General features: G+C 44.7%; 1 protein-coding gene across 1 annotated transcript in view; it reads right to left on the bottom strand.

The window, feature by feature from the left end:
• The window catches only part of RFX4 (regulatory factor X4), a 110,520-nt gene that overhangs the window by 80,044 nt on the left and 3,134 nt on the right, over nucleotides 1-27,342 (bottom strand). Inside the window, exon 2 of the mRNA XM_084811884.1 lies at nucleotides 13,293-13,379. Coding sequence (XP_084668010.1) covers nucleotides 13,293-13,379 — 87 coding nt within the window. The remainder of the gene's footprint in view (nucleotides 1-13,292; nucleotides 13,380-27,342) is intronic.

The following is a 27,342-nucleotide window of genomic DNA, read 5'->3' as shown; positions in this document are numbered from 1 at the left end:
CTCATCAGACATCCACTTTGCTTTCTTGCATTTCTTTTTCTTTGGGATGGATTGAGTTGCTGCCTCCTGAACAATGTTACGGACCTCCGTCCATAGTTCCTCAGGGATTCTGTCTATCAGGTCTAATCCCTTAAATCTATTTGTCACCTCCACGGTATGTTCGTAAGGGATATGATTTAGGTCATACCTGAATGGTTTAGTGGTTTTCCCTACGTTCTTCAATTTAATCTGAAATTTTGCAAGAAGCAGCTCATGATCTGAGCCACAGTCAGCTCCAAGTCTTGTTTTTACTGACTGTATAGAGCTTCTCCATCTTGGCTGCAAAGGTCATAATCAATCTGATTTCGATATTGACCATCTGGTGATGTCCATGTGTAGAGTCGCCTCTTGTGCTGTTGGAAAAGAGTGTTTGCTATGATCAGCGTGTTCTCTTGGCAAAACTCTATTAGCCTTTGTCCTGCTTCATTTTGTACACCAAGGCCATGCTTGCCTGTTATCCCAGTGATTTCTTGACTTCCTACTTTAGCATTCCAATCCCCTATGATGAAGAGGACATCTTGTTTTGGTGCTAGTTCTAGAAGGTGTTGTAGGTCTTCATAGAACCGATCAACCTCAGCTTCTTCAGCATCAGTGGTTGGGGCATAGACTTGAATTACTGTGATGTTGAATGGTTTGCCTTGGATTCATACTGAGATCATTCTATCGTTTTTGAGATTGTACCCCAGTACTGCTTTTCCCACCCTTTTGTTGTCTATGAGTGCTACTCCATTTCTTCTAAGGGATTCTTGCCCACAGTAGTAGATACGATGGTCACCTGAATTAAATTCGCCCATGCTTGTCCATTTTAGTTCGCTGATTCCCAAGATGTCGATGTTCAATCTTGCCATCTCATGTTTGACCACCTCCAGTTTACCTTGATTCATTGATCTTACATTCCAGATTCCTAAACAATATTGTTCTTTACAGCATCGGGCTTTCTTTTCATCACCAGACACATCCACAGCTGAGTGTCCTTTCGGGTTTGGCCCAGCTGCTTCACTCTTTCTGGCGCTACTTGGAAATTCCCTCTGTTCTTCCCCAGTAGTATATTGGACACCTTCCGACCTGAGGGGATCATCTTCCGGCGTCATATCTTTTAGCCTTGTGATACGTTCCATGGGGTTTTCTTGGCAAGAATACTGGAGTGGATTGCCATTTCCTTCTCCAGTGGACCACATTTTGTCAGAACTCTCCACCATGACCTGTCCGTCTTTGGTGGCCCTGCACGGCATAGCTTATGGCTTCACCACTTGTTGTGGTGAAGCCCCTTCACCACAACAAGGCAGTGATCCATGAAGGGGAAATTATTATTATTATACAAATTATAATTATCACAGTTTCTACCACTGTGGCCCTTTTTTGCATTTGTGTGAAATCTATACACACACGCAAGCACACCACATGCACACACCACACACACACACACATATATATATATATATATATATATATATATATTAGAGGTGTCCTTAGACACACATATCTATATCTATATCTATCTATATCTATATGCAAATTTGTGTTATGGGCCTGTGTCCCGGATCTTTTAAGAACCTAGCAATGCCCCTGGTTCAATGTTTCTAAAAATCTGGAGTTTTCTGAAATGCCCTTGAAGAAAGAAAGTTGTTTTCCAAAATGCATCAGGTCTTAATAAATCCAGGCACTGAGAACTGTTTCTCCCCTGGTCATTTGCTGCATTCTGTAAATTTCCCTTGTCGCTTTCACTTTCCTGAGCAAGCCCAAAAAATATGGGTAAAAGAAAATGTGCAGGCAATAATATTAGGTGAACTGAGACATCAGATTTGGAGATTTTCCACAGCGGGTTTTTAAAAAAAAATATATAGCAGGAGGATAGTGTCTACAAAAGCACAACATTCACTACAAATTAATCGAGAGCTCAAAAATTCTGTTATAGACCAATCACTGATTCTTCCTGCTGTGCAGGGACAACCCTGTGCAGGGACAACCCTGTGCAGGCACAATTACAAACAATTCCAACAAGAAGCAAAGGTGGAAGACAACAGAAGAAGCCAATGTGGCTTCACAAAAAGCTTAGAGATGACCTGAAAACAATAAAGGACACATTGGAAATAAGGCCAAGTAACAAAGGAAGAGTACAGGCAGGTAGCCCAGAATTGCAGGGATGGCGTCAGGAAGGCTAAAGCTGAGAACGAGCTGAGGTTAGAGAGGGATGCTAAAAACAACAAAAAGACTTTCTTCAGCTATGTGCATACTAAAAGGCAGAGGAAAGAAATGGTTGTTCAGCTACTAAACAAGGATGGGGAAACGATAACAGATGACAAAGAAAAAGCAGAAGTGGTCAATTCCTACTTTGGCTCAGTCTTCACCCAAAAGAGGGTCTATGACCCCCCTGGCAAAGGCGAAGTACAGGCTGAAGGGGCAGGATTGCAGCTTGAGATCGATAGGCATATGGTCAAGGAACACCTAATTACTTTGAATGAGTTCATATCTCCAGGGCCAGATGAACTGCATCCTAGAGTAATAAAGGAACTGGCAGAAGAACTCTCAAAACCGCTGTCTATTCACTTTGAAAAATCATGGAGGATGGGGGAAGTGCCAGATGACTGGAGGAGGGCTAATGTTGTCCCTATCTTCAAAAAGGGTAAAAAGAAGGAACCTGGGAACTACAGACCAGTGAGTCTGACATCAATCCCTGGGAAAATTTTGGAGCAGATGATAAAGCAATCCATCTGTAAGCACCTTGAAAACAATGCAGTGATTATTCGAAGCCAACATGGATTTGTCAAAAACAAGTCGTGCCAGACAAATCTGATCTCATTGTTTGATCAAGTCATTTCCCTTGTGGACCGTGGGAATGCTGTGGACATAATATACCTCGACTTCAGCAAAGCTTTCAACAAAGTGCCCCATGATATCCTGATGAGCAAACTAGCTTAAAGTGGGCTAGATGAAACAACGATCCGGTGGATCCACAGTTGGCTACAGAATCGGACTCAAAGAGTGCTTATTAATGGGACCTTCTCAAACTGGGGAGAGGTAATGAGTGGGGTACCGCAGGGCTCAGTCCTGGGCCCAGTGCTCTTCAACATTTTTATTAATGACTTGGAGGAGGAGGTGCAGGGAATGCTGATCAAATTTGCAGATGACACAAAATTGGGCGGGATAGCTAATACTTTGGAAGACAGAAACAAAATTCACAGTGATCTGGATAGACTGGAGCGCTGGGCAGAAAACAACATAATGAAATTTAATAGGGATAAATGCCAAGTTCTGCACCTAGGAAAAAGAAACCAAATGCACAGTTACAAGATGGGGGATACGTGGCTCAACAACACTACAAGCAAGAAGGATCTTGGAATTGTTGTCGATCACAAGCTGAATCTGAGCCAACAATGTGATGTGGCTGCAAAAAGGCAAATGCTCTTTTGGGCTGCATTAATAGAAGCATAGCTTCCAAATCCCGGGAAGTACTAGTTCCCCTCTACTCAGCACTGGTTAGGCGGCCTCATCTGGAGTACTGTGTCCAGTTCTGGGCACCACACTTTAAGAAGGATGCAGACAAGCTGGAGAGGGTTCAGAGGAAGGCAACAAAGATGATCAGGGGACTGGAAACAAAGCCCTATGAAAAGAGCCTGAAAGAACTGGGCATGTTTAGTCTTGAGAAGAGAAGACTGAGGGGAGGTATGGTTGCCACAGAGAGGAAGGCCAGGATCTCTTCTCGATCATCCCAGTGTGCAGGACACGGAATCATGGGCTCAAGTTACAGGAATCCAGATTCCAGCTGAACATCAGGAAAAACTTCCTGACTGTTAGAGCAATACAACAATGGAACCAATGACCTAGGGAGCTGGTGGGCTCTCCCACACTGGAGGCGTTCAAGACGAGGCTGGACGGCCATCTGTCAGGGATGCTCTGACTTGGATTCTGGCACTCAGCAGGGGGCTGGACTCGATGGCCTTGTAGGCCCCTTCGAACACTTCTATTCTATGATTCTATGATTCTAATTTTGTTTTTAAGGCTAGCTTACAGTGCAATCCTATACATGTCTATGCAGCAGTAAAGCCCACTGAGTGCAATGGTTTTTACTCCTAAATAAATAAAATGCCTGGATGGGACAGCAGCCTTAACATCTGAGTACCTATTAGCTTAGCCCGAGGGAGTGGGGATAAGACTGGTGCTGGTTGGAGTGGGAGGGAATTATCATTGGCACCAGGACCTCCACAGTGATGTTGTTTTGTGTTCCGCCCCCTGCAGGTACATAGAGGAAGTGCCTTGCCAGAGGCACAAGCCAAAAGGCAAGAGCTAAAGGGTGCTTGGCCTGTGGCACATAGCCTGTGGTGAGAAACTGAAGGAGAAGCAAAAGATGCAACAAAGGCAGAAACATCAGAAACCAGGGGAAGGACTTTGTTATAAACATTGCTCCCTAGTCTTGCTATTGTTCTACAGGTAAAGGAAAGACCAATCCAGTCAGCCAAAGAGGAACTGCAGAGAATAGCAAGTATGGTGTCCAGGACATCTGTGGAGGTCTTCAATTGACATATGACCCCTTGCTAGCTCCCACATCGGTCTGGGCACAGAGAGCTTTTCTACATGAGGCTGTTAATCAGTTGTATCTACTTTAGGTTTCGTGGCAGAATTGAGATCTGAGCACTACATAAGGAGTGTTTCCTTTCCTGCTTTTCCAGTACATAACCTCTAGGTGGCACTGTGTTATAGTGGAATAGAGCAAATACTTAAGAGGAAATCATGCTTACTTTCACTTTCACAATTAAATGCTACAATTTCCCTACTCTAAAAAAACTCACTGAAAGTGCTGGTTAGACACAGAAGCAAAACTGGAGGGTTATATCATCGTCTAAAGAACCTGTAAACAACTGTGCGCAGAGAGCGCATAATAAATGCCTCATATAGAATGGCCCAGAGAGAAAGAGAGGGAGAGAACAGTGCCTATAGCACTATCCCATTCAGTGGGATAGCTTTTCTCTGGGACCTTGTTGACCTCTGGCTTTCCGCCCCTCCCCGGGTGAGTGTGTGTATTTCTTCCAGGCTGATACAGCCCTTTCCAGCAACAGAGGACACTGAGCACAACAGCCAGGAAATTAGAGGAGCAGGTTAAGTTTTTAACTGACATCTGTCCTCTGTTCCTATTGAGCTAGTCATGTTAATGGTGGTGTGCTTAGTTTCCTGTGTTGGGACCACTAGTGCTTACTAGCGCCTTGATATGTTCTTGGGAGATTCTTTAGTTAACTTGGGGAAGTGGGAGCACCCCTACTGGTGTGGTCATTGATAGGGGAGGTATGGTGTTGGGGTGCTAACAGGTCAGTTGAGGAAAAGAGTGAATAGACATCTTATGCCTGTTCCCTCTTCTGGTTCTTTCCCCAGCCAAAGGATTCCTGACTACTTTTACTAGCTTGCCCTCTGGTCTGTTGGTGCTGATGCTGAATGCCAAATGAGAGAGGCTTTATTTTGGATCCAAAATAAATCACCTCTCATTTATGATTTAATTGGGGCTGATCTGTATGCATAACTGCTACCTGGGTGGGGGAACAGGGCTGAGTTAGTCTCTCCCAGCTGTACCCTCCTGAGTTCTCAATACAGCACCAAGAGAGACTTGAGAGCCAGGGGGACTCACTATAATCTAAAGGGCACAGATGGATAATTTCCATTCAGTGGGGTAGAAGTGCTCCCACCCAGGGGTTCCCCATCCAGCCCATAAGTGTCTTTTGCTGTTATCTGCAATCAGTGATCAGAGTTAAGATAGCATCAAAGGTAGGCATGATTGGGCAAGCCAAGGGCCCACACCCCTACAGGGCTCCACTGACAACAGCCCCCTGGACTTATTTCTCCTCCTCACCATTGCAACCTGCTTGTTCACCTGCCTTGCGCTCTGGCCCAGACAACAGCGCAGATGAGGAAGAGCAGTAGATGTCATTACCTACTTGCTTACTGACTCTCTGCCTGGCAAGCAAGCAGATGTTACAGTGATGATAAAGAGGATGAGGAGTAATGGCAGCTGATGACCATGGCGGTGAGAAGATTGACTCACTGAGGAAAGGGGCCCACTGAGGGTATCTTGCCCAAGGGCCCTCAGAAACCTGGAGCTGGCACTGGTTAAGAGGCTATTGAAAGGTAATTAACCTTTAAATACCCTGCAAAGAACTGAGGTGTGCTTTGCAGGCATGTGAGCCATTGCAAAGAATGGAGGTGTGCGTTTTGCAGACATGAGAGCTTTGGCAATGGGGCTTTCTCCTGAGCAGGCTTGCTTAGAACTGAGCCATGTTTTGAACGCTTGGTGGGAAAATGTCCAAATTAGTAAGAATTTCATATGGCACTGCCCACTTTACTTTCTGTGTCCTTGGCCTTGCCCCATGCCCCATGCCCGTGGAATGCAGTGCCTGAGACACGTTCCACGTTGGAATTCGGTCCCCAGGCCAAAAAAGGTTCGACGGCCCTGCAACAGGGATTCCACCTCCCTCTCCGGACTTCCTCTTTGAGTACCAATCTTGAGTGTTTGCATTTTCTGTTGGGCACTTGGGACAGATTGAGAGCCAGTGTGGTGTAATGGCAAGCATTTTGGACTAGGGGCTGGGAGATCCAGGTTCTAGTCCCCACTCGGCCATGGAAGCTCACTGGGTGACTTTGGGCCAGTCACAGACTCTCAGCCCAACCCACCTCACACGGTTGTTGTTGTGAGGATAAAATGGAGAGCAGGAGGATAATGTAAGCCGCCTTGGGTTCCTTGCAAGAGGAAAAAAGGCAGGGTATAAATGCAATCAATCGATTAATCAATCAATCATATTAAGGATTAAGGCAGGGATGCAGAACTTCAGGCCTAGGGGCGAAATGTGGCCCACATCTGTGGTTCCCTAGAAGGCCATGCCCTCTTCCCTTGGCCCCACCCCCTTTTCCCCTACCTCCTCTGGTGGTTTCCTGGCTTTTGTGCAGCCCCTCCGTTAGGGAGTAGTATGGAACTACATGGCATGAAATTACAAATCCATAAAGGGGAAGTTGCTACTGGAGTTGCTACTGGATGGAGGCAGAAGATGAGGATGGAGACAAACTTATACAGAGGGATCTTCTCTCAGTGTTCGGGCATGAGCTTTGCATTCAATCCTTGGTACCTCCAGTTAAAAGGATCAAGGTAGCAGGTGATGGCAAAGGCGTCTGCCTCAGAGAGGGTGGCCAAAAATAAATTGACAAAAGAAAAGAGGAAATGCATCACTAAAAAAAACAAACAGCACCAAAAATTCATCATCATCATAAAAAAGAGGACAAAAGAGGCCACAGATTTGCATAAAATTTGCATGTGCTGATTTATATGTATAGATGCAATTTAGAAATAATTATTATAATTTTAATAGAAATACAGTACATATCATAGTACAGAAGACTGTGAACAGGTGACCTGTGTGCCTGCCTGTTCAGTCTGCTGTCAGGTGCTAACTGGTGATGGGAAACAGTTCTTATGTTTCTTTACCTTTAAACTTGACTTGGATGGAAACCTTCAGACAGAGGATGCCTTCAAAGAGAGGATAGTCCTCTGGCAGCCCTTTGAATAGAGGGCTGTCCTCTGTAAAGTAGGACACTTGGCCACCCTCTGCCAGGTGGAGAAGAGGGTATTGGGCTAGATGAACTAATAGTCCAGCCTAGTGTAAAGGCAGCTTCCTGAGGTTGCTGTGGGTTGAATCACTTGTGAGAACGCTACGGGTGAGGTGGGCCCTGCCAAACAGTGTCTGGGTCAGATGCTCAAGGGCTGATGGTGATGAAACTGTCCTCCTTCTGAGGCCTACCAAGCCTAAGGATGTATCTAATGAACAAACACTGCCCCCCTTCCTTCCTCAGAGCGAAACTATAGTGAGAGACAAGGGAAAGAAATACAACAGGATGTTACCTGGTTCTGATTTATGTATCTGATCCCTTTCCCTCATGGATGGTTTTTCTTTTCCATTCACAGCCATTAAGGAGACCAGGGCAGTATCAACAGCCTGTGGCTTTGTTATTAACCTATACCAAACTGGAACCATCCAGCTAAAATTATTTTACAGGGTCCAGCACTGTCAACTCAGCCCAGTGTGCCAAGACTACTGAGCCAATGATATCACAAAGGACAGTGGGTTGACATCAGCTGAACAAATGTGAGATAAAGTGCATCAAACTACTTCACAGATGTCTTGACATCAGCCCAGCAAACCAGTAGGCTGAATCAGTAGCCATATACAGCCTGTGTGGCTAGATGTGTCAGCCAAACAAAGCAGAAGAATGAATCAGAAGAGAGCCAATGTGGTGTAGTGGTTAGAGTGTAAGACTGGGACTTGGGAGACCCAGGTTCTAGTCCCCACTTCACCATGAAGCTCACTGGGTGATTTTGGGCGAGGCACTGATTCTCAGCCTATCCAAGCTCACAGGGTTGTCATGAGGATAAAATGGAAAGGATGAGGATCATGGACTCCTTGGAAGAAAGGTGGGATATAAATGTAACAAATAAATGATAAATAAAATAAAATCACAAAGGAGCTTCTCAACACGTTTCAGACAAACTGTCATCCCAGCCCAGCAACCCAGATCTGGGTACTTCAACATGCTAGAAGTACTAACCCTTTGCATAAAACCCAACATAAGTCCTACTTAGAGTAGGCCCATTGAAATGAATGGAATTTAAGTTAGTCATGACTAACTGAAGTCCAATTAATTTCAGCAGGTCTACTCTAAGTAGGACTTATGTTGGATTTTACCCTTTGTCACCACAGAACACCAAGAAGTGACATCAGCTCAGCAATTCAAAGGCACCCAGGAGGTAACTACAGAGATTACTTGTGACCCAATATTAGCCCAGCATTGTGATGAGGTGTTTTTTTTTTAAGTGGCTGTTATGAAAGATTCTCTACATCCAGTGCAAAGATATGCAGAGGAAAAAGTAGGGGTGGGTGTTGTTATTAATGCTGTTATTACTTCAGTTCCAGAAGTCTCATATGCCCTACTTGATTACTTACGGTCTTATTAAAAATAACATAAGAAGAACCGCCCTGGATCTGACTATCAATCCATCTAGTCCAGTATCCTTTTTCCCACAGTGGCCAGCTAGCGGTGGTGTAGCGGAGCCAGGGCTCACAGGGAGGCAGCGCTGGCACTTTTTTTTAATTAGCGGGGACACTGACGTCATCTGCCCCTCCCCCACCCCATTCTTCTCTGTTCCTCTGAGTTAGCAGCAATCGTCATGGGGGCGGGGGGGATGGAATTTCCCAGCAACAATATCTTTATAGTCATAAAAGTTAAATCCAATAACAGATCCATATTATTAATTTCACCCAAAAGGCCTTCCTCAAAAAGCCATATATTTGAGGTAAGACAAGCTGTGATTTAGCCAGGTGGGTGTCCCTTGGGAGAGCATTCCAGAGCCATGGGGCCATGACTGAAAAGGTCCTGTCTCTCAAGCTTAACTGCCTCACCTCTGAATGACCAGGACTTCAGATATTGTTGATCTGAGTGCACAGGCAGGATATTGCAAACTTGCAATGCTCTGCATATTGTGGTCCCAAAACGTTTATATTTATATAAAGACCCATTAGCTTTACAAGAGACTTGCCCTGGTGGAGATGAAAAGTGCTAGAATTGCTTTATTGATATGGATCAATGCAGCCGCCTGCAATTTTGGACTCTCCTTGGGGTAAAAGCTATGGGGGCTGGCACGATGAGTGCCTATACTTCAAAATTTACCTCTACACAGCTGACAGCCAAATGCCTCTTGGAAGCCCTCAAGAAGACAATAGCCCTCTTCCGCTGATGCTCCCCTGCAGCTGGTACTTGGTGGCATGCCATCCTGGAGGGCGCAGATAGCCATTATGACTAGTAGCTAATCATGCTAAACTTATCCTCCATTCATTTGTCTAATTCCCCTTTTTTAAGCCATTTAAGTTGGTGACCATATCCACATCTTGTGGCAACGAGTTCCATCAACTAATTACGCACTGTGTGAAGAAGTTTTAAGTTTTGTCTGTCCTGAATCTCCTGCCTCTTAAGCTGACCTTGACTCATCTACATGGGAAATTTACTGTGGTGCTGCTGTACCTCACACATCAGCATGACACATGACGTAACCCCCACTCCGCATCAATTGCGGATTCTCTTGCCATAAAACCCGCATTTTTATCGAAGTCCTTTTGTGACAGATTTTCCGTTTACCATGACTTGCCTGTGCTTTGGAACTCAGTGTGTCATAAGCTTGTGGTGCTACTGTGGAGGGAGCAGGAGTGGCTTCAGCCCTGCGAGGAGGAGCGGGATGTTGCATCAGCTAAGGGTGGACCCAACAGGAATGGATGGAGTTAACCATTCCTGTCGGCTTCACCCTCCACTGGCCATCGTGGGGTGGGGGGTGGTTTGCGTATGTTTGCTAATACGTACCCCCTCATGATTGCCCCTTCTCATAAGCTTCATGAATGAGACAAGTTGTTATTATTATTATTATTATTATTATTATTATTATTAAATTTATTAATCGCCCATCTGGCTGGTCACCCAGCCACTCTGGGTGATGTACAACATACCATAAAACAATTTAAAACAATAAAATTCTACCATAATTTTTTTTTTAAATACCCTAACCCACCCCAAATGCCTGCCTGAACAACCACATTTTTAATGCACGACGGAAGCTCATTAAAGAGGGGGCATGACGGAGTTCCCTAGGGAGGGAGTTCCACAGAGTGGGGGCCACCACAGAAAAGGCCCTCTCCCTCGTCCCCACCAGTCTAGCTGTCCTGGCTGATGGGACAGAGAGAAGGCCATCCGAGGCTGATCTTGTTAAGCGGCCTGTCTGGTGTTGCTGGAGGCGCTCCTTAAGATAGGCTGGGCCGGAACCATATAGGGTTTTAAAGGTCAAAACCAACACCTTGAATTTGGCCTGGAAAACAACTGGTAAAGTTCTCTCCTTTGTCTTTTTTCTTTGTCTCAAGGAACAACCAGCTATCATGGATAACTGCTCAGAAATAACTTACATTCTCTTCAATGAGGCTTACTCCTGAGAAAGTCAGCATGTTGCTTATGGGATGCCTTTAAAGAAAAATCTTCCCCCACCTTCACACCTGCGAAGAGAAGTTATTCCTGCAATGCTGCTTCCCCTCCCACTGCCTTCCCGATTCTCTCCGTTGTCCTTCGTATTTCTGTGCCTCAAGGAAAAACTAGCTGAAAACATGCCTATAAACAGCGCAGCTCTCTGTGCTGATCTCAGCTATTCTGCGACTGATGGGGCAGCAGTTGGGGGGGGGGAGAAGATCTCTTTGGCTTTTCCTGCAGTCCCCTAGTTCTCCCCCATCCCCACACACAGACACGCCACCCTGAGATGACACGTTTGGCTGGATGACACCGGGGCTGGTAGCTGCTTCCTGGTGCCGAGCCCTAGGCTGGGTAGCAGAGGTCAGTAGCAGCAACCAGCCATGTGTTCTGTTGATTGTGAATGCGTGGCATTTCTAAGGTGTGCCGTGGAATTTTGGGCTTGGAATGGGCTGGATCAACCTTGGCCGGCCACAGGGAGGGAGGGAGGGAGGGAAAGAAATAATGCCATTTCTCCTGCCATTTACCCAGGCAACTGTTTTTCCCTAGGCATACGCCGCATTAGCTGGCAATGTGTGCCATGGGAGGAGCAAATCCGAAATGATGAAAATCTGGTTGTAATCGAAATTGCCTCAGAAAGCATCTCCATGTAGATGGCCCCCTTGAGTTCTAGTATTATGAGAGAGGGAGGAAAATGATTTACTTTCGCTATACCATGCATCATTTTGTAACACTCTATTGTGTTAGTCACAGTGTTTTTTCCCCTAAATTAAAAAAGCCCCAGTGGTTCTAGCCTTTCCTCATAAGAAAAGTAGCACAGAGACTTAACCGAGACCATTCTGGAAGACTGCAGCCAGCAACATTTGATTTCTCTGTGTGAATGAGCCATCACAGAGGAAGCGCCACAGACAAAATTTTCATATCACTTTCAAATTGCCTTAGAGACATTGTTTTTTTAATGGAGCACACACATTCAGCAGCAAGTCATCCAGTGATGTATATACGTGTGAATTGGCCCTTGGGACTGTTGCCAAAAGCAGATTCAAGTGTTGGAGCTTTTTGGTGCATCCATTTTCTCTTAATATTTTGCCTCATCTAGTGGTGCAGATAGGTAATTTTAGACCCTGGACTTAAATCATCTTATGGAGGCCTCCTTTAGATGGCCTTGTGCATTACTTCAGTTTGGAAACACACAACTAACATTTCTCTTCCTCACTCCTGTGAACCACCATTCCATGCTCTACAACTGCTTCTACATTCTTCATACGTTAGAACATTTGCAAGCCCTGATTTAAAAAAAAATACTCTGAGCATGTGCCGTTTTGCATTTTAAGCTCATTTAAATCATAGCACCATCATGACTACAGTAATAAAATAGAGTTTGCTTCTGCTACCCTGATGCCCTAATCAACTGCAACTCTCTGTGTGGTCATTTGCCCCAGCCTTACCTGCACCATGGGCATCATCTCACCTTAAAATCCACACATCTAAGGCTGCAATCCTATGTTAACTGACTTGTGAGGAAGCCCCATTGAATTCAGTTGGACTTATTTCTGAGTAAACATGCACAGGATTGTCTTATAAAGAAACAATAGCTATGAAATTAAGCTAAACTATAAAACACACACACACCCATAAACCTCTTGTGCTTGCCATGTTACGGCTAGGAAAAATCATACTCATCACCACACATTGAGGCTTAAATAGCATTTTCATTGTTTTCCTCCTGCAGCTCCAAAATGTCCATGTCAGGGTTCTGATGAGCATGCTTAAGCTACTAATTTTTTACATTTATACCTTGCCTTTCAGCCCACCAGATAGCTCATAATTAAAAATTTAAAAATACAACAATAAAATGGCATAATCACCTAAAACAACAGATCAAGTCAACAAGAGGAGGTCTTCTCTGTTTCAGCCCCACATACTTTCACTGAAGACAGAGGCACACAGCTACATGGAGGAAAAACACATTCCAATATGGCACCTCAGAGAGCTTGTTGCCAAATCCTGAGTCATTATAAAATGGAACAGCCTTAAAGCGATCCCATGTACTGCAGACAGTTGCATCTGTCATTGACTCTAGCTATGGCCCTGTTTGGATGGGTGAATGGCCAGTTGGGTGCCGGATGGCCCTCTATTCTGGTAGCAGCTTATATTATATTGCCCTTGGGTACTTTCTAGTAATGGGAAGCTAAGATCCTCTACAGAAAAAGATCTATACTTACTTTCATCATTAGACACATTCCCCAGGGATGTATGACTGGAATAACGTTTGTTTTCACTTTCACTGAGGCATCTTTCAATCCAACTCTCTGCAAAAGAAAAAAGTTGAAAAAATTAGGATATTCTCCATGAACAATACACTTCATCACATTTCCACAGTAAATGAAGTCATACAATTGCCCTAGTCCTTCTGTGCGTCCTTATGCAAGTCACTTGTTTCTCAGCCTCAGTTTCTGCTCTGCAAAGTGGGCATACTAGTGACCTGTATCACAGGATTGTTGTAAGGGTGATCGCAGTGAAAATATAAGGTGACTTAGTTAGTTAGTAGTAGTAAATGAAAACCTACAAGAATTGTTTTCCAGTCTGTATATTTGAAAACTCTTAGGCCAAACTTTTTCTAAACAATGTTTTGGTTCGTCATTGTGAAACATGATGATCCAACAATGCTACTATAAATATAAAACCAACTGGGGCTGACTCACTGACACATTCACAGGGGGTTTCAGCAGGATCAGCTCATGTCTATTTTTTTGCCTGAGCTCTCCCACGCTCCCAACACACACACACACGTACATCAAGGTCGATAGTACCCAAGGTCAGCCAAGTTATTTTGGCAGAAAATCTCACAGCCACCTCTCCCCCTCCCTGGCAATAAACATACAGTAATATTAAATTAAATAACTAACATTTTACTGCCCTTCCATGACACCTAAAATCATTTGCCTGAAGCAGCTGCCTCACTCTGCCTAATTCACAGGGCTGGCCCTGTGAATTGTTAGTGTACCTAAAAGTTGACATTTGATACACATATGGAACAAGACTCTATGATGGCTAAAGTAGAACATTTGTACAATTCTTTCTGGAAATGGCTATATGGTACCTCAGCCATAGCTAGGAAGTTGGAATTTAGCAGAAATATGATCCAAGGGACTGGATTGCTAGAAAAGTTTGAACATGGGATGCAACATGCAAAACATGACACATGAAGTTTACATCATAAGAGTAGCCAGCATTCCAGCTGAGAGAACGACCAAGCAGCAGCTCACATGGGACAGAATGTTGGGCTTTGGGAGTTCCATTTTCCCTTTGCACTGTAATTAGGCTCGAATAGGAGAGGGGGATACTTACAAGAAGCATGCTTGCAGAACGCATCACCCTCGAAACATGCTTGGGCCTCACTCAGTCACTGACAGGCAGTAGCGTAATTAAGCCAGGGATGCAGCACCAGCACTTTTTGATTAACAGGGATGCTGATGTTATCTGCCACCCCCACCCAGACTTCTCTTTTCCCCATGAGTTTAGCTGTAATCCTCACAGGAGCTGGGGTGAAATTAATTTTCCCAGCAATAATATATCGTTCCCTGTTGTAACGCAAAGTGTTTTAGGGAGTGGCTTGGTCTGGAGTGGGCCATTACCTTTACAAAAGACCTGTTCCTGGTGGAGATGAACACTGCTAGATTTGGTCTGTTGTTATGGAGCAAAGCAGCTTCCTGAATTGTTGGACTCTCCTTCGGGCCATGACTATGGGGACTATCATAGAATCATAGAATAGTAGGGTTGGAAGCGGTCTACCAGACCATCGAGTCCAACCCCCTGTTCAATGCTGATGAATTGCATTTCATCAGCAGCACTTCAAAATTTACTACTACATCACTGCTGACAAGAGATATCAACCTTGTTAAACTACTTCCCAAGTAAGTAGGAATTTTGAAATGTGGGTGCTGGTAAATAACATATTGCAGTCTGCACACATAGGTATATGATCCTGGTTGCGTCTGCTCTTCTCATCCCAAGATGATCATGATGAGTGATTAAAAAACGTTTTTTTTAAAAAATAGAGCATGAAAAAATCTGTCCCTTTCCTTCACCCCCCCCCCCCCGCCAATACCCATGAACAGTGCCTGAAATGTGGCCTCCAAGATTGAGCCCAGATAAAAAGGTTTTGCAGGATTTTGGGTTTTGTGATTGCTTCCACTCTCACACAAAGTTAAACAATGAGGCAGAACTATGGGCCAGTTCACACTATATAATAAGAACATTGCAAAGGGAGAGCATTCCACAATTGGGGTGCCACAGCAGAGAAGGTCCTCTCCCATGTCCCACCATAGTGTGTGTCTCATACTGGTGGGACACAGGGGAGGGCCTCTCCAACAGGTCTCAGTCCTTGGAAAGGCATATATAGGGAGAGGAGCTCCTTCAAATATTGAGGCCCCAAGCCGCTTAGGGCTTTAAATGTCATCACCAGGACCTTGAATTCCGACTGGAGGTGTATTGGAAGCCAGAGCAATTCCTTTAAAACTGGTGTTATATGATCTTTACGAGATGTTCCGGTCAACAGTCTAGCTGTTGCATTTTGCACTAGCTGCAACTTCTGAGTCGTCTTCAAGGACATCCCCATGTAAAGTACACTGCAGTAGTCTAACTGGGAAGTTACCAGCATATGTACTACTGTGGCTAGGTTATCCCTGTCCAGGAAAGGCTGTAGCTGGTGAATCAGCCGAAGCTGGCCCCAAGTACTCCAGGCCATGGAGTCCACCTGGGGCTCCAGTGACAGGGATGGATCTAGGAGTACTCCCAAGCTGCGCACCTGCTCCTTCAGGGGGAGTGCAATCCCATTCAGGGCAGGTTGCTTACCCAATTCTCGGTCTCAGGAACCACCAGTCCACTGAGTTTCTGTCGTGTCAGGATTTAGCTTCAGTTTATTGGCCCTCATCCAGCCCATTACAGCCTCCAGGTACTGGTCCAGCACCTTCACCACCCCAGCTGACTCCAACAACAAGGAGAAGTAGAGCTGAGCATCATCAGCGTACTGGTGACGCCCCACCCCAAAGCTCTGCTGTGATCAGCACTTGTGGACAGGGTACAGCCTCTTTAAGTCCAAGCAATCTCCATCTCAGTGGGACGACCTTGAGAAACCCAGCTTAATGAAAGGCTCCCAAGTCTGGCACTAGTGCTTGGCATGGTGGGGCAAATGATGGGGCCTCACTGTGGCTGACACCAATACCCAGCATCCCTTTCATTTTTTTTTTAATTAGGTGTCAGTGCTCAGCTCTGCTCATTATGAAGAGAAGAAGCAGTTGCAGGCACTGCCATCTTTCCCCCAGAATTTCTCTTGTCCTGAACTAGTGGGGCTCAGAGACATTTTGGAGAAGTGAAGATGGCAGCCATTCACCCAGCACTTCTCTTCGCAGCTCTGGGCTGAACATCACTGCCTGTTCCCACCACCATGCACCGATCTTGCTTTTGGTAAGTTCCCTGGGGTGAATGGGGGATCAGGGTAGTATTGGGGGGCCTACCTTGTTAGGGCCCCCTCAAATCTTGCATCAGTCACTACTAAACTCTATTTAAACTCACAATTGGCAGTAGAGTACACCTGGAGTAAGAAACTCTTGGCTACTTCCTTTGCTTTTTATCCAGCCTTAATTGTAACCATAATCATCAGTGTGCTGTCTGTGATCCTGACCATCTGTGACCTAGCCATGTGCTGTGCTTGACCAGTACACCCCTGATGTCTTCCAATCCTGGAATGAGACATAGACCAATCCTATCCATGTGTAGTCACTGATGTCAGTGGGATTTACTTCCAGGTAAATCTGCATAGGATTAGAGTCTTTATTCGTTCAGCATCAAGGTACAGCAATCCAGCCTGCCTGGTACAAAGATGTGAATGATGCTCCTCTGGCTGTAGTCTAGTTGCTCTGTTACAAGCTCATCCCAGTAAGGTACCAATAAAGCGATGTGAACAAGGTGGTTTCACTACCATGTTTGAAAAGACATGCATTTATGCTTCGATGCTAGAAGTCTACTTTTTTCAGTGTATCATACTAATTTAGTTCCTAACTCTATATCATCCTTCCCCAATCTGGTTCCCTCCAGATGTGTTAGACTACAACTCCCAACACCTCCATGCTAGGGGATGCTGGGAGTGCTAATCCAATACAGTTGAGGGGAACCAGGTTGGGGAAAGCTGCTCTATATAATCAAAATCATTTTTTCTTATTTTCTCTTTTTTCCCCATTTTTTCCATTTTTAAAAAAATTCTTTTTCTTGTAACACACACTTCCATACCAGTGGGACTGTGTTTTAACCTCCAGTGAATAGAGGACAAAGCACAGGCTATTCTAGTACAATCAGAAAGCTAGAAACATAAAGGGAATAGAGACTATGGAAGGAAAAGACTCTCCAGTGGTAGTGACCTGCAAGGTCTGTGCAATGTTTGTTTTCTTGCCTGAGATCAACATGGCCTACATGTGCAACAAGTGCAAGTTGATCACGCTGTTGGAAGAAAAGGTAAGAGGACCGGAGCAGTGAGTGTCGATCCTCCAGGGAATAAGAGAACATGTAGAGTTCTTGGACAGAATGGTGGAATTACAGCAGCAAAGTGAAGAACAGAAGCTAGAAGAGCAACAGCAAGCTGAGGCAGAAGAGAAAAATGCTGAGGTGAGGAAAAATGAAGTAGAGGATACTCCTCGGAAAAGGGTGACAGTTAGGGGCAGAAGAACTAGAAGACACTCTACACCAGTGGAAGCATTGGAACTATGGAACCATTTTCAGGTACTTGAGGGTGAGACTGGAGGACAGCCTGCAAAGGAAGAATTACAGGGGACCCCGCATGAGAGAGAGCAAGAGGCTGAAGGTCAGTCAAACAGAGGTGTTGAAACCAAGGTCTACAACAACAAGAAGAGAAGAGTAGTAGTAGTGGGAGATTCCTTGCTGTGTGGGATCGAAACCCAAGTATGTCGCGAAGACCCATGGACTCACCAAGTATGCTGTCTCCCAGGAGGATGGATTAGAGACGTGACTGAAGGGTTGCCTACACTCATAAAGCCCACTGACGGGTATCCCTTTATTCTCATCCATGTGGGAACAAATGATACTGCCAAGCAGAGCTACGAAGAAATCACGTCACACTTTGAAGCTTTGGGAAGGAAACTCAAGAACTTTGGGGTCCAGATAGTTTTCTCATCCATCCTTCCAGTAGTTAGAAGAGGGATAGAAAGGGAAAGAAAAATATTCCGGGTGAATGACTGACTACAAAGGTGGTGCCAGCGTGAGAGATTTGGATTCTGGGACCACGGGCTATACTTCCTGGAAGATGGACTATTGGCAAGGGATGGGTTGTACCTCACAAGGCTGGGAAGAATGTGTTTGGCCACAGCATGAAGAACTTCATCAGGAGGGCTTTAAACTGAATCCTACAGGGGAGGGAAATGTAAAGTTGAGGGTAACAATGGATGAAGGCTCATGCACCACAATGGAGAGAACAGCTCTAATAGCACCCAATAACAGTCTTCAGAAATTTGTAGGAAGAAAGCCAGACTATAAAGAACATGGTATTCGATGTCTATATACGTACTAATGCCCAGAGTATGGGAAACAAACAGAATGAACTTGAACTCTTAATACAGGAGGAAAATTATGACTTGATAGGTATAACTGAAACTTGGTGAGATTACTCCCATGACTGGAATACAGCAATTGAAGGATATAACTTGTTCAAAAAGAACAGGAGGAACAGAAAGGGAAGTGGAGTTACACTATATGTTAAAAATACATATCTCTGCACAAAATACAGGAGGATGAGCTTGGTAGCCCCATCGAGAGCATCTGGGTTAAAATTAGGGATGTCAGAGAAGTTCTCCACGAATTTCGGGGAGGCCAAATGCCAGCACATTTGGCCCCCTAAAACTGGTGGAGAAACGGTCTGCCCCCCCGCCACCCCCCCGGGACGGGACTCACCTTGTGCGAATGTCCCTGGCGGTGGTGGCAGCTGTGGCGGTGGTTTGGCGGCGGCGGCCGGTCTTCTGACCGGCCGCCGCTGCCACCATTTCCAAGTTTAAAATGAAACAAAACATGATAGGCTACATAAAGATTTACATAGCCAATCACTGCTAGATTTTTAAAAAACACCATGATAGGCCACGTAAATGTTTACGTAGCCTATCACGGCTGAGTGAAAAAACAAAAAACAAAAACGCGTACGCAAATGGCGGCGCCCATGGGCACTGCCATTTGCATTCCTTATTTTGGCACGTGTAGTCTACGTAAACATTTATGTAGACTATGGCGAAAATAAGGGGAACACAAATAGCGTTCCCCTTATTTTCGCCATAGTCTGCTTAAATGTTTACATAGACTACACTTGCCAAAATAAGGAACGCAAATGGCGGCGCCCATGGGCGCCACCATTTGCGTATGCGCGGTTGTTGTTTTTTTTCCCACTGAGCCGTGATAGGCTATGTAAACATTTACGTAGCCTATCACGGCTGACTGCAGGGACGCAAACGGCGGCGGCTACGGCTGCCACCATTTGCATCCCGGCAGGACAGGATTCGCGGCGGGAGGGATGGGGCGCCTCCCCCCCGGACAGAATTTCAGGGGGAGGGACGGAGCGCCTCCCCCCCACCGCGAATCAACTTTCGGGTTCAGGTAAGTGACTTTCGTACATCCCTAGTTAAAATAAACGGAGCAAAGAAAAAAAGGAACCTGGTGGTCGGAGTCTACTACCGGCCACCCAATCAAGGAGAAGATGAGGATGAAACTTTTGAAAAGCAAATTGCCAGTGTTTCAAGGAAGCATGATGTAGTAGTAATGGGGGACTTCAATTTCCCCAATATTTGTTGGGAGACAAATTCTGCAAAACATGGCCCTCCAAGAGATTCCTGACTTATGTTGCTGATAATTTCCTCCTACAGAAAGTAGAGGAAGGAACTAGAGGATTGGCTATCCTTGACTTGATCCTAACCAACAGAGATGACTTAGTGGATAAAGTAGCAGTTACAGGAACTCTGGGGGAAAGTGACCAGGTTATACTTGATTTTTGGTTCTAAAGGAAGCAAAAGCCGAATGTAGCCGAACACGTACCTTGGATTTTAGGAAAGCCAATTTTAATAAACTCAGATCAGTAAGGTCCCATGGCAAGCAACTCTAATGAGAAAAGGAGTCCAAGATGGGTGGGAGTTTTAAAAAAAGGAAATTCTAAAGGCACAATTACAAACAATTCCAACAAGAAAAAAAGGTGGAAGACAACAGAAGAAGCCAATGTGGCTTCACAAAAAGCTTAGAGATGACCTGAAAACAAAAAAGGACACATATAGGAAGTGGAAGGAAGATCAAGCTACAAAGGAAGAGTACAGGCAGGTAGCACAGAATTGCAGGGATGGTGTCAGGAAGGCTAAAGCTGAGATCGAGCTGAGGTTAGCGAAGAGCCAGTGTAGTGTAGTGGTGAGAGTGACGGACTGGGAGCCGGGAGATCCGGGTTCTAGTCCCCACTTGGCCATGGAAGCTCACTGGGTGACTTTGGGCCAGTCACAGACTCTCAGCCCAACCTACCTCACAGGGTTGTTGTTGTGAGGATACAACGGTGAGGAGGATGATAATGTAAGCTGCCTTGAGTTCCTTGCGAGAGGGAGAAAGGCGGGGTATAAATGCAATAAATAAATAAATAAATGCTAAAAGCAACAAAAAGGCTTTCTTCAGATATGTGCATAGTAAAAGTCAGAGGAAAGAAGTGGGGGTTCAACTATTAAATAAGGATGGCAAAATGATAACAGATGACAAGGAAAAGGCAGAATTGCTCAATTCCTACTTTGGCTCAGTCTTCTCCCAAAAGAGGGTCTATGAGCCCCCTGGCAAAGGTGAAGTACAGGATGAAGGGGCAGGATTCCAGCTTGAGATCAATAGGCATATGGTCAAGGAACACCTAATTACTTTGAATGAGTTCAGAACTCCAGGGCCAGATGAATTGCATCCTAGAGTAATAAAGGAACTGGCAAAAGAAATCTCTAAGAACCACTGTCTATTATTTTTGAGAAATCATGGAGGACAGGTGAAGTGCCAGATGATTGGAGGAGGGCTAATGTTGTCCCTATCTTCAAAAAGGGCAAAAGGAGGAACCTGGGAACTACAGACCAGTTAGTCTGACATCAAACCCTGGGAAAATTCTGGAGCAGATTATAAAGCAATCAGTCTGTAAGCACCTTGAAAACAATGCAGTGATTACTCAAAGCCAACATGGATTTGTCAAAAACAAGTCGTGCCAGACGAATCTGATCTCATTTTTTGATCAGGTCCCTTCTGTTGTGGACTGTAGAAATGCTGTGGACATAATATACCTCAACTTCAGCAAAGCTTTTGACAAAGTGCCCCATGATATCCTGATGAGCAAACTAGCTCAAAGTGGGCTAGATGAAACAATGATCAGGTGGATCCACAGTTGGCTACAGAATTGGACTCAAACAGCATTTATCAATGGGATCTTCTCAAACTGGGGAGAGGTAACGAGCGGGGTACCACAGGGCTCAGTCCTGGGCCCAGTGCTCTTCAGCATTTTTATTAATGACTTGGAGAAGAAGGTGCAGGGAATGCTTGTCAGATTTGCAGATGACAAAGATTGGGCAGGATAGCTAATACCCTGGAAGACAGAAACAGAATTCAAAGTGATCTTGATAGGCTGGAGCGCTGGGCTGGAAACAACAGAATGAAATTTAATAGGGATAAATGCCAAGTTCTGCACCTAGGAAAAAGAAACCAAATGCACAGTTACAAGATGGGCAATGCTTGGCTCAACAATACTACAAGCAAGAAGGATCTTGGAATTGTTGTAGATCACAAGCTGAATATGAGCCAACAATATGATGTGGCTGCAAAAAGGCAAATGCTATTTTGGGCTGTATTAATAGAAGAATAGCTTCCAAATCCCGTGAAGTACTAGTTCCCCTCTACTCAGCACTGGTTAGGCCTCATCTGGGGTACCATGGCCAGTTCTGGGTGCCACACTTGAAGAAGGATGCAGACAAACTGGAGAGGGTTCAGAGGAAGGCAACAAAGATGATCAGGGGATTGGAAACAAAGCCCGATGAAGAGAGACTGAAAGAACTGAGCATGTTTATCCTTGAGAAGAGAAGACTGAGGGGAGATATGATAGTGCTCTTCAAGTACTTGAAAGGTTGCCACAGAGAGGAAGGCCAAGATCTCTTCTCGATCATCCCAGAGTGCAGGACACGGAATCATGGGCTCAAGTTACAGGAAGCCAGATTCCAGCTGAACATCAGGAAAACATTCCTGACTGTTAGCGCAATATGACAATGGAACTGATTACCTAGGGAGGTGGTGAGCTCTCTGGAGGCATTCAAGATGAAGCTGGACAGCCATCTGTCAGGGATGCTTTGACTTAGATTCCTGCATTGAGCAGGGGGCTGTACTCGGTGGTCTTATAGGCCCCTTCCAACCCTACTATTCTATGATTCTATAAAAATATAACCATTTAGTTTATGCAAACTGGACTGGGTCTACACTACTGCTTTTCATCAGTATTAAAGTGCATTGATTACTGCTGAGGCACATTACAAATTCCGAATACTGCTTTTCTAGCATTATTTCCTGCTTTTTATTCTGTATTATTCAAAATACCACAATGGATGATATTGTGTGCACTATGAGGTATAAATGCCCAAGGGGGGTGTAGCATCACCATGATGGGATCCTATCGATATGACACGAGGTGTAGATCTGGCCCTGGTTGCTATTATAGTGCATGTTTGATATAGCTACAGCCATTTTAAAAGGGCAAAGCTCTGTTTGAGAATTCACAACGCCAGTTTGTCCTTTTTAGGTACCCCATTTCCATATAGCTGAGATAACACCTGCCCACTCTACTTGAATCACCCCTAAATATTTGCTCTTCCCAGTCTGACCAGCCCCAAAAGATAAATTCCTCCAACCATTAATTTTGAATGAGCATAAGAATGCTCCTACAATGAGTTTCCCTATTGGCTATCCAAAAGCCCTACATTCTGCCATCTCTAGAGACTTCTAAGATATTGGTTGGTCAATGTCAGAAGCTGTGGATGGTCATCTCTGCCCCCGCCCCCCCAGTCCTCAAGCTTTTTTCCTTATTATAAGACCGGAATGGGGATTCAGATTCATTTTGAGCTACAAACTCAGTTTGAACTTCCTTTTGGAGAGTCCAGTGTGAGCTCCATTTTTTTTGAGAGCCCGCAGGGGCCCCTTCCCTCAACGAGGCTACTTTCTCACCACCATTGTCACCAGCTGCTATTGCTCCTTGTTCTCTTTCTCATTATCGCTACCACCTGCTTGCTAGACAGGCAGAGAGCCAGGAAGCAAGTAGGCTGTGGCATCTCCTTCTTACCGCTGTCTCCAGTGTCTGTGCCAAAGTGAGAGGCAGGTGAACAAGCAGGTTGCAATGGTGAGGAGGCGGAACAAGTCCAGGGGGCTTTTGTCAGTAGAGGGGCTAACAATGGGGGCTGCTCTTTGGCTAACCCCTTGGGGAGCTAGGAAAATAGGGCCTACAAAACTCTGTTTGGACAAAGGCTAATAGAGTTTTGCCAAGAGAACACGCTGATCATAGCAAACACTCTTTTCCAACAGCACAAGAGGCGACTCTACACATGGACATCACCAGATGGTCAATATTGAAATAATATTGATTATGTCCTTTGCAGCCAAAGATGGAGAAGCTCTATACAGTCAGTAAAAACAAGACCTGGAGCTGACTGTGGCTCAGATCATGAGCTCCTTGTTGCAAAATTTTGGCTTAAATTGAAGAACGTAGGGAAAACCACTAAACCATTCAGATATGACCTAAATCATATCCCTTATGAATATACAGTGGAGGTGACAAATAGATTTCAGGGATTAGACCTGATAGACAAGAGTGCCTGAGGAACTATGGAGAGAGGTCCGTAACATTGTTCAGGAGGCAGCAACTCAATCCATCCCAAAGAAAAAGATATGCAAGAAAGCAAAGTGGCTGTCTGATGAGGCTTTACAAGTAGCTGAGGAAAGAAGGGAAGCGAAAAGCAAGGGAGAAAGGGGAAGATATACCCAACTGAATGCAGATTTCCAGAGAACAGCAAGGAGAGACAAGAAGGCCTTCTTAAATGAACAATGCAAAGAAATTGAAGAAAACAATAGAATGGGAAAGACTAGAGATCTCTTCAAGAAAATCAGAGATCTCAAGGGAACATTTTGTGCAAAGACGGGCATGATAAAGGACAAAGAAGGCAGGGAGCTAACAGAAGCAGATGAGCTTAAGAAGAGGTGGAAAGAATACACAGAAGAACTATACAGGAAAGATCTTAATGTCCCTGATAGCCATGATAGTGCGGTCACTGAACTTGAACCGGACATCCTCGAGAGTGAAGTCAAGTGGGCCTTAGGAAGCATTACTAACAACAAAGCTAGCGGAGATGACAGTATTCCAGCTGAGCTATTGAAAATCCTAAAAGATGATGCTGTTAAAGTGTTGCACTCAATATGCCAACAAATTTGGAACACTCAACAGTGGCCACAAGACTGGAAAAGGTCAGTTTATATTCCAGTTCCAAAGAAGGGCAATGCCAAGAGTGTTCAAACTACCGTACAATTGCGCTGATTTCACATGCCAGCAAGGTTATACTCAAAATCCTACAAGCTAGGCTTCAGCAGTATGTGAACCGAGAACTACCGGAAGTACAAGCTGGGTTTAGAAGAGGCAGAGGAACTAGAGATCAAATCGCCAACATTCGCTGAATCATGGAGAAAGCAAGAGAATTCCAGAAAAACATCTATTTCTGCTTCATTGACTATGCTACAGCCTTTGAATGTGTGGATCACAACAAACTCTGGCAAATTCTTAAAGAGATGGGAGTACCAGACCACCTTACCTGTCTCCTGAGAAACCTGTACGAGGGTCAAGAAGCAACAGTAAGTACCAGACATGGAATAACCGATTGGTTCAAAATTGGGAAAGGAGTACGACAAGGCTGCATATTGTCGCCCTGCTTATTTAACTTATATGCAGAGTACATCATGAGAAAAGCCGGGTTGGATGAATCACAGGTCGGAATTAAGATTGCCGGGAGAATTATCAACAACCTCAGATACGCAGACGATACCACCCTAATGGCAGAAAGCGAAGAGGATCTAAAGAGCCTCTTGTGGATGGTGAAAGAGGAGAGTGCAAAAGCTGGTTTGAAACTCAACATTTAAAAAACAAAGATCATGGCATCTGGCCCCATCACTTCCTGGCATATAGAAGGGGAAGAAATGGAAGCAGTGACAGATGTTATTTTCTTGGGCTCCAAGATCACTGCAGACGGTGACTGTAGCCATGAAACTGAAAGACGCTTGCTCCTTGGGAGGAAAGCTATGGCAAACCTAGACAGCATAGTAAGAAGCAGAGACATCACCTTGCCGACAAAGGTCCATATAATCAAAGCTATGGTTTTCCCAGTAGTAACGTATGGCTGTGAGAGCTGGACTATACGGAAGGCTGAGCACCGAAGAATCGATGCTTTCGAACTGTGGTGCTGGAGAAGACTCTTACGAGTCCCCCAGACTGCAAGGAGGTCAAATCAGTCCATCCTAAAGGAAATCAACCCTGAGTGCTCATTGGAAGGACAGATACTGAAGCTGAAGCGCAAATATTTTGGCCACCTAATGCGAAGAGAAAACTCCCTGGAAAAGACCCTGATGCTGGGAAAGATCGAAGGCAAAAGGAGAAGGGGACGGCAGAGGATGAGATGGCTAGATAGCATCACTGATGCAATGAATATGAACTTGAGCACACTCCGGGAGAGAGCGGAGGACAGGAAGGCCTGTCGTGCTATGGTCCATGCGGTCACGAAGAGTCAGACACGACTTAACGACTGAACAACAACAATAATCCTCCCAGAGAACATTAGTTATTGGGAATAGAAATGTACAAGATAAATAAATATAAATGAATGAAATGGACTTTGATTCTTAGAAACCTGTGTTTCCAATACAGAGTATCCATCCTCTCTCTCTCTCTCTCTCTCTCTCTCTCTCTCTCTCGCAGGCAGGCAGGCAGGCAGGCAGACAAATTTTAACATAATCTTTTCTTTTATATATACAATTCCATATGATTAGATTTTTTAATAATCTATCTGTATTGTGCCATGCTTGTAGCAGTGAAACCTCCAATGAGCTAAGCTGGTGTGATGGCATGGAACAGTCTGACTATGCCAGGAAGAAAGCTGCAGTCATCAACAAAAGCCTCACTGTGGAAAGGGGCAGCAGTCGGTTTGGCTGGGAACTCTTGAGTTAAGCCAAGCGAGCAAGAGTTGCACAGTATCGTAATAAATAAGCTATACAAGCCAATTATTTCCAAGAGGTCTAGAAATATGATCTTGATACTAACTTCCCTAACACTAGAAAGCATTTTTTTATATAAACCATGTCATATATTATTTTATTGTCACACTATCTCATCTCTCACAAACTAATTTTTCATAGTTTTAAACCTCAATATTCATTTGAAGAGTCATGAAACTAAGTTCCCAAATCCAACCCGCATTATACAGACGAACTCCAGTATTCTTTACAAACTTTGTGCACATCAGCAGCAAATTCAGAACCACACATGGCAAACAGCTGCTACGCTTAAAACTGGAGATGACACATTCCAACCAACTCTCTCCAGCCTTTCCCAACCTGGTACCCCCCAGATGTTTTGGTCGCATTCCTGAGCATTGGGTATGCTGCCTGGGGCTGATAGGAGTTGAAGTTCAAAACATCTAGAGGGCACCAAGTTAGGGAAGGTTGCTTCAACCAATACCCTCTTGAAGATTTTTTCCATGATCACCTTTCCTCTTGAGATAGAGTAGTGACTGAAGATAGTTCCTCGGAGCATTGCTCCATTTGAGTTGCTTCAGATGTTATAAGAAGGATCTGAATGGGAAGCACGGTGAATTCAGCTGCTTCTTTTTTACTTCCATGGTAACGTGCAAAAGAGGGAATTGGTATCTCTGGAAATATGCAACTCCCAGCTCCATCTTTCACGTGTGACAAGTGGTCATGCTGCTTCTTTGTGCAGTTGCATTGAAATGTGGAAAAGAACTTCCACTGAAAGGCTGATGAGAGATCATTTCCTCTTTACCATAGAGTTGTAAGGGCAGATGATACTCTAACTGGGTTCACACAACACACTAACCCATGATGGTTTATTTTCCAGAACAACCCACGATGGGTTAAAGTGTTGTCTGTGGGATGTTGCCCCCCATGGTGGGTAATTTCCCCCAAATAAGC

Source organism: Heloderma suspectum, chromosome 7 (assembly GCF_057233095.1).
Source record: "Heloderma suspectum isolate Gila_16-S chromosome 7, 16-S_ref, whole genome shotgun sequence".
Taxonomy (NCBI): Eukaryota; Metazoa; Chordata; class Lepidosauria; order Squamata; family Helodermatidae; genus Heloderma; species Heloderma suspectum.
The sequence above is the reverse complement of the archived record's forward strand: the minus strand, read 5'-3'. Positions and strand labels throughout refer to the sequence as shown.